At 43.5% G+C, this 6,563-nt stretch overlaps 1 protein-coding gene across 5 annotated transcripts in view; it reads left to right on the forward strand.

Moving 5' to 3' along the window:
• The window catches only part of ttyh2 (tweety family member 2), a 37,522-nt gene that overhangs the window by 20,318 nt on the left and 10,641 nt on the right, over window positions 1-6,563 (forward strand). For all 5 annotated transcript variants that reach the window (XR_004776860.1, XM_035533771.1, XM_035533773.1 and 2 more), the window contains exons 4-8: window positions 745-965; window positions 2,805-2,900; window positions 4,462-4,534; window positions 5,343-5,412; window positions 5,856-5,911. Coding sequence is in view for 4 of the 5 variants with exons in the window: in XM_035533771.1 (XP_035389664.1) it covers window positions 745-965; window positions 2,805-2,900; window positions 4,462-4,534; window positions 5,343-5,412; window positions 5,856-5,911 (516 nt within the window). In the remaining variant the exon portion in view is untranslated. The remainder of the gene's footprint in view (window positions 1-744; window positions 966-2,804; window positions 2,901-4,461; window positions 4,535-5,342; window positions 5,413-5,855; window positions 5,912-6,563) is intronic.

Consider the following 6,563-nt stretch of genomic DNA (forward strand, 5'->3'; position numbering starts at 1 on the left):
TTCCGTTCAGATGTAATTACGGAGCCTTGACTACCATGGAAAGCAAAAACAAGCAGAGCATGGGTGCAGAATGGTGCAGGAGTTATGGAATGGCGCTCAGAGAAGACTGGATGTTCTCTGAGGTGTAGACGTCGTATATCTGCGGTGGCATGGCATCTGTAATGATGCAGGTTTTTTAGTCATTCTTACAGCCAATTCCTTTCCTTGACGTTTAGCAGCAGGTCAGTGTGGTGGCAGTGATGAAACAGTTTCCATCATTTTGACAAATGGGATTTTACTAAAGATACATTAATTCATTCTTTTATTAGAAACTGGATCATTCCAGTACTAAAATCTGATTGGCTGAGACATGTTCAAAGCCATTTTATGTAATTAATATACAGACATATGTTATGCCATAGCTTGCTTTTGTTTGTTAGAGGTCTTGCTTAACGAGTTTATTAATAATAATAAATTAAATGTTTGAGTGTTGGTGTGTTTTATCTTATACCGCACCTCCTTCCTTAATTGCTGTAATTTCCACTACTTTTGATTCGAACTGTTTTGAATCAAACTTTTCTTCTTTTCCTTTGGTTCTGCACTTCCTGTTGTTCAGTATTGCATATGTGCTCATTACCCCAAAAATTGTTTTAGTATTCAACATGCTATAAATCACACTGGCTCTCAGTCCTCAGGCTTTCATCAAGTTACGAAGTCAAACATGTCGTGTGCAGCCCATCATTGTCAGGCGTTTCCTTTTAACAGGTGACGGGCACTGTGGGTAGTATGCAAAGCGGGTTGAAGGCGCACCTGTCCCGATTGGACGAGATCTTTGCCACGCGACAGGACTTTGTGCAGACACTGCAGTTCACGCAGAAGATGTCAGACAACGTCGTCAAGCAGTTACTGGGGCTTCCTGACTGGCAGCAGACCAAAGTCAACCTCGCCACACTCGCGGAACGCGCTGCCTTCATCGAGTATTACAGGTAAACACCACGCTGCCTTCATCAAGTATTACAGGTAAACACCACGCTGCCTTCATCGAGTATTACAGGTAAACACCACGCTGCCTTCGAGTATTACAGGTAAACACCACACTGCCTTCGTCGAGTATTGCAGGTAAACACCGCGCTGCCTTCGTCGAGTATTGCAGGTAAACACCACGCTGCCTTCGTCGAGTATTGCAGGTAAACACCACGCTGCCTTCGTCGAGTATTGCAGGTAAACACCACGCTGCCTTCGTCGAGTATTGCAGGTAAACACCACGCTGCCTTCGTCGAGTATTGCAGGTAAACACCACGCTGCCTTCGTCGAGTATTGCAGGTAAACACCACGCTGCCTTCGTCCAGCATTACAGGTAAACACCACGCTGCCTTCGTCCAGCATTACAGGTAAACACCACAATCTTCACACAGTATTACACGTAAACACCACAGTCTTCATCCAGTATTGCAGGTAAACACCACAATCTTCATCCAGTATTACAGGTAAACACCACAAAGCCTTCATGCAGTATTACAGGTAAACACCATAAAGCCTTCATGCAGTATTACAGGTAAACACCACAAAGCCTTCATGCAGTATTACAGGTAAACAGGCAATCAAGATTTTCATTATACAACTGGAAACTGATGAGCTCAGTTTTTATGGAGCTTCAACGGTGCTGTGGATATTGTCAAGTATTGATTCTCCTCTCACACATCATGTGTTGAAACCTTTCCACGTGTGTCTGTAAATGGCCTGTGTGTTTGTGAATGAGAGCAAGATCTACACTTGCGTGTGTGTGTGTGTGTGAGGGTGATCGACTCCTTGGACTGATTTAAGAATATCCCCTCACATTAAATACCATTATATCTTGACAGTGAAGTCCTAATTCTACTAATGGTGCTATTTGCAGCATGAGCCATTAAGGAGTTTTTTACGCTGAGTTCAATGAGGTTTTGTGCACAGCGCCGACACCTGGTGTGTGGACGTCGAGACGGAGGAGCTTCACATTCTGTCAGACTGTGAATCAATCATGTTTTAACTAGTACCATGACATTACTGCTGTTGGGAGCGAGGTGTATTAGAGTGTGTGTGTGTGTGTGTGTGTGTGTGTGTAGGGGAGTGCTGAGGTAATCCTCTTAGTCCAGCTCTCAGTGTATGAAAAATTAAAGCCATAGATGCATCTAATATTAATCACCTTTACTTCCATGTGTAAACAGAGTATGAGAGGCCAGATATTCTGTTAGAAACACACACATAAGCACACTGCTTTCTCCATTTAGTAGTGTGAGTGTAAAGGCTGTCTGTAACTGTAGTTGTCTGTAACTGGTCTATAGATGTCTATAACTGTGCGTATTTGTCTGTAACTGCCTATAACTGTCCATAGTTTTCTGTAACTGTCTGTAGTTGTTTGTAACTATAGTTGTCTATAGACGTCTGTAGCTGTCTGTAGCTGTCTGTAGTTGTTTGTAACTATAGATGTCTGTAGCTGTCTGTAGTTGTCTGTAGCTGTCTGTAGTTGTTTGTAACTATAGTTGTCTATAGATGTCTGTAGCTGTCTGTAGTTGTCTGTAGCTGTCTGTAGTTGTTTGTAACTATAGTTGTCTATAGATGTCTGTAGCTGTCTGTAGTTGTCTGTAACTGTCTGTTGTTGTTTGTAACTATAGTTGTCTATAGATGTCTGTAGCTGTCTGTAGTTGTCTGTAACTGTCTGTAGTTATACCTGCACACATGCACCTGCACTGTCACAAATGACAGAGACTTTCACACGTCTCTTTGTACGTGGTTTGAGAAAGTTTTCTAAGTAATGTTTGTTTGTTTGTTTGTTTGTTTGTTTGAAGGTGGCTGACTTACATGCTTATACTGATCCTGGATCTGGTGGTCTGTCTGGCAGCATGTCTCGGTCTGGCCAAGCAGTCTCGCTGTCTCCTTACCACGTAATACACACACTACTGCACACAATAATACACACACTACTGTACGCTGCACTACTGTACACTATAATTCACACTAAACTACACTGCACACTACACTACTGTACACTACACTACTGTGCACAATAATACACACACTACTGTACGCTGCACTACTGTACACTATAATTCACACTAAACTACACTGCACACTACACTACTGTACACTACACTACTGCACACAATAATACACTACACTACTGTACTCAGTAATACTAAACTACACTGCACACTACACTACTGTACACTACACTACTGCACACAATAATACACACACTACTGTACGCTGCACTACTGTACACTATAATTCACACTAAACTACACTGCACACTACACTACTGTACACTACACTACTGTGCACAATAATACACACACTACTGTACGCTGCACTACTGTACACTATAATTCACACTAAACTACACTGCACACTACACTACTGTACACTACACTACTGTGCACAATAATACACTACACTACTGTACTCAATAATACTCACTAAACTACACTGCACACTACACTACTGTACACTACACTACTGTGCACAATAATACACACACTACACTACTGTACTCAGTAATACTCACTACACTACACTGCACACTACACTACTGTACACTACACTACTGTGCACAATAATACACTACACTACTGTACTCAGTAATACTGACTAAACTACACTGCACACTACACTACTGTACACTACACTACTGCACACAATAATACACACACTACTGTATGCTGCACTACTGTACACTATAATTCACACTAAACTACACTGCACACTACACTACTGTACACTACACTACTGTGCACAATAATACACACACTACACTACTGTACTCAGTAATACTAACCTACACTGCACACTACACTACTGTACACTACACTACTGTACTCAATAATACTACACTGTACACTACACTACTGTACTCAATAATACACACTAAACTACACTACTGCACACAATAATACACACACTACTGTACGCTGCACTACTGTACACTATAATTCACACTAAACTACACTGCACACTACACTACTGTACACTACACTACTGTGCACAATAATACACACACTACACTACTGTACTCAGTAATACTAACCTACACTGCACACTACACTACTGTACTCAATAATACTACATTGTACACTACACTACTGTACTCAATAATACACACTAAACTACACTACTGCACACAATAATACTCACACACTACACTGCACACTAAACTACTGTACACTACACTACTGTACTCAATAATACTCACACACTACACTGCACACTACACTACTGTACTCAATAATACACACTACACTGCACACTACACTACTCTACACTACTGTACTCAATAATACTCACACACTACGCTGCACACTACACTACTGTACACTACACTATTGTACTCAATAATACACACATGTAGAGGGGCGTGTCCTAATATAAAATTCATTGGACAAGGTATGACAAGTCATAATTAGAGACAAATTATACTTATGTGTGTGTGTGTGTGTGTGTGTGTTGCAGGATGATGGTGTTTGGTGTCCTAATCTTGATTCTGAGCTGGGCTTCTCTTGGAGCTGATCTAGCTACAGCTGTGGTAAGTTCCCCCAACACATGCGTCATGTGATCACGTGTTCCTGTGTGCGTGTGTGCATATATGTGCACGTGTAATCTTGATCACGTGTTCCTGTTCGTGTGTGTGCGTGTGCATATATGTGCACGTGTGCCATTGTGTGATCACGTGTTCCTGTGCATATGTGTGGATCTCAAACCTACACCCTGTAGCTCTGTAGGGTTGAGCATTCCAAATATCACACCTGCCTCCACTCTGTGTGTGTTAGACGTGTGTGAATCTGTGTGTGTTAGACATGTGTGTTAGATCTGTGGTCTTGTTTGAGGAGCCTGTCATTTAACAACAGCAGGATTTATCCTTTGTGTGTGAGTGTGTACTGTACTGAGAGTGTGTAGAGTGCTGTGAGTGTGTAGAGTGCTGAGAGTGTGTAGAGTGCTGTATGTACAGTGCTGTGAGTGTGTAGAGTGCTGTGAGTGTGTAGAGTGCTGTGAGTGTGTAGAGTGCTGAGAGTGTGTAGAGTGCTGAGAGTGTGTAGAGTGCTGTATGTACAGTACTGTGAGTGTGTAGAGTGCTGTGAGTGTGTAGTGCTGTATGTACAGTGCTGAGAGTGTGTAGAGTGCTGTATGTACAGTGCTGAGAGTGTGTAGAGTGCTGTGAGTGTGTAGAGTGCTGTATGTACAGTGCTGAGAGTGTGTAGAGTGCTGAGAGTGTGTAGAGTGCTGTGAGTGTGTAGAGTGCTCCTGAGTGAGCGTGTGCGTGTTTGTGCAAGGGGCAGATGGTATTAACACAGTCCGGTCTTTTCTGAAAGTAACTTTAACTGTTTGTTCTCCAGGGCGTCAGCGATTTCTGTGTGTCTCCAGACAAATTCATCATGAACCAGACCAAAGACGTGATCAGCTACAGTGAGTACAGTCACTTTATATGTACTGTGTGTGTGTGTGTGTGTGTGTGTGTGTGTGTGTGTGTGTGTGTGTGTGTGTGAGAAAGGGTGGGTTTTAGAACTGTGCTGTAATAGCTATAATTATAAGCATTAAGGTACATGTGACAGGGTTATTGTAGTAGTTCTGTAGTGTCATCTGTGATTAATATCAGCTCTGTTGCCCAGGGTGACGGGCACTTGTACGTTTACGTTTGGCTGACTTGTTTATCAGTATGACCAAATGTGTGTTGATCCCTGGTAACCAAACCTCTGGTGTTAGTAGCACTGTGCTGTACCTGGCCCACCAGGTGAGCCACAGGAGGGGTGTGGTTAACAGCCGTTAAAGGGCGTGGTTACATCATTAACATTCGCCGCCTGTGTCTGACCTGTTATCTTCACGTGTCTCTCCTGTGTCTCTCTTTATAGATATCGTCCAGTATTATTTACTCTGCAGCCAGACGCTTTCCAACCCATTCCAGCAGGTACTAATGTAAAAATCACTCAGCTCTCTCTTCTATACCCTTTACTTCTCCCCCTGCCTTTCTACCGCTCTCTCTCTCTCTCTCTCTCTCTCTCTCTCTCTCCCTCCCCCCCACTCACTCTCTCTCTAGACTGGATGCCTGTATATGAACTACATTTCATTTGAGTAATGCTTTTATAGTTCGCAAACCGGTGCTAACAAGAACAGCTCAGACGTCCTTCCTGACGTCTCGGGTGTGGTTGCGTGTGTGTGAAAGTAGATAACTGTATGAATTCCCTTTTCCCTCACACTCGTCAGTCTACGCCTCACACTCGTCAGTCTACGCCTCACACTCGTCAGTCTACGCCTCTCACTCGTCAGTCTACGCCTCACACTCGTCAGTCTACGCCTCTCACTCGTCAGTCTACGCCTCACACTCGTCAGTCTACGCCTCTCACTCGTCAGTCTACGCCTCTCACTCGTCAGTCTACGCCTCTCACTCGTCAGTCTACGCCTCACACTCGTCAGTCTACGCCTCTCACTCGTCAGTCTACGCCTCACACTCGTCAGTCTACGCCTCTCACTCGTCAGTCTACGCCTCACACTCGTCAGTCTACGCCTCACACTCGTCAGTCTACGCCTCTCACTCGTCAGTCTACGCCTCACACTCGTCA

The sequence above is a fragment of the Electrophorus electricus genome, chromosome 14, assembly GCF_013358815.1.
Source record: "Electrophorus electricus isolate fEleEle1 chromosome 14, fEleEle1.pri, whole genome shotgun sequence".
In the NCBI taxonomy this organism is placed as follows: domain Eukaryota; kingdom Metazoa; phylum Chordata; class Actinopteri; order Gymnotiformes; family Gymnotidae; genus Electrophorus; species Electrophorus electricus.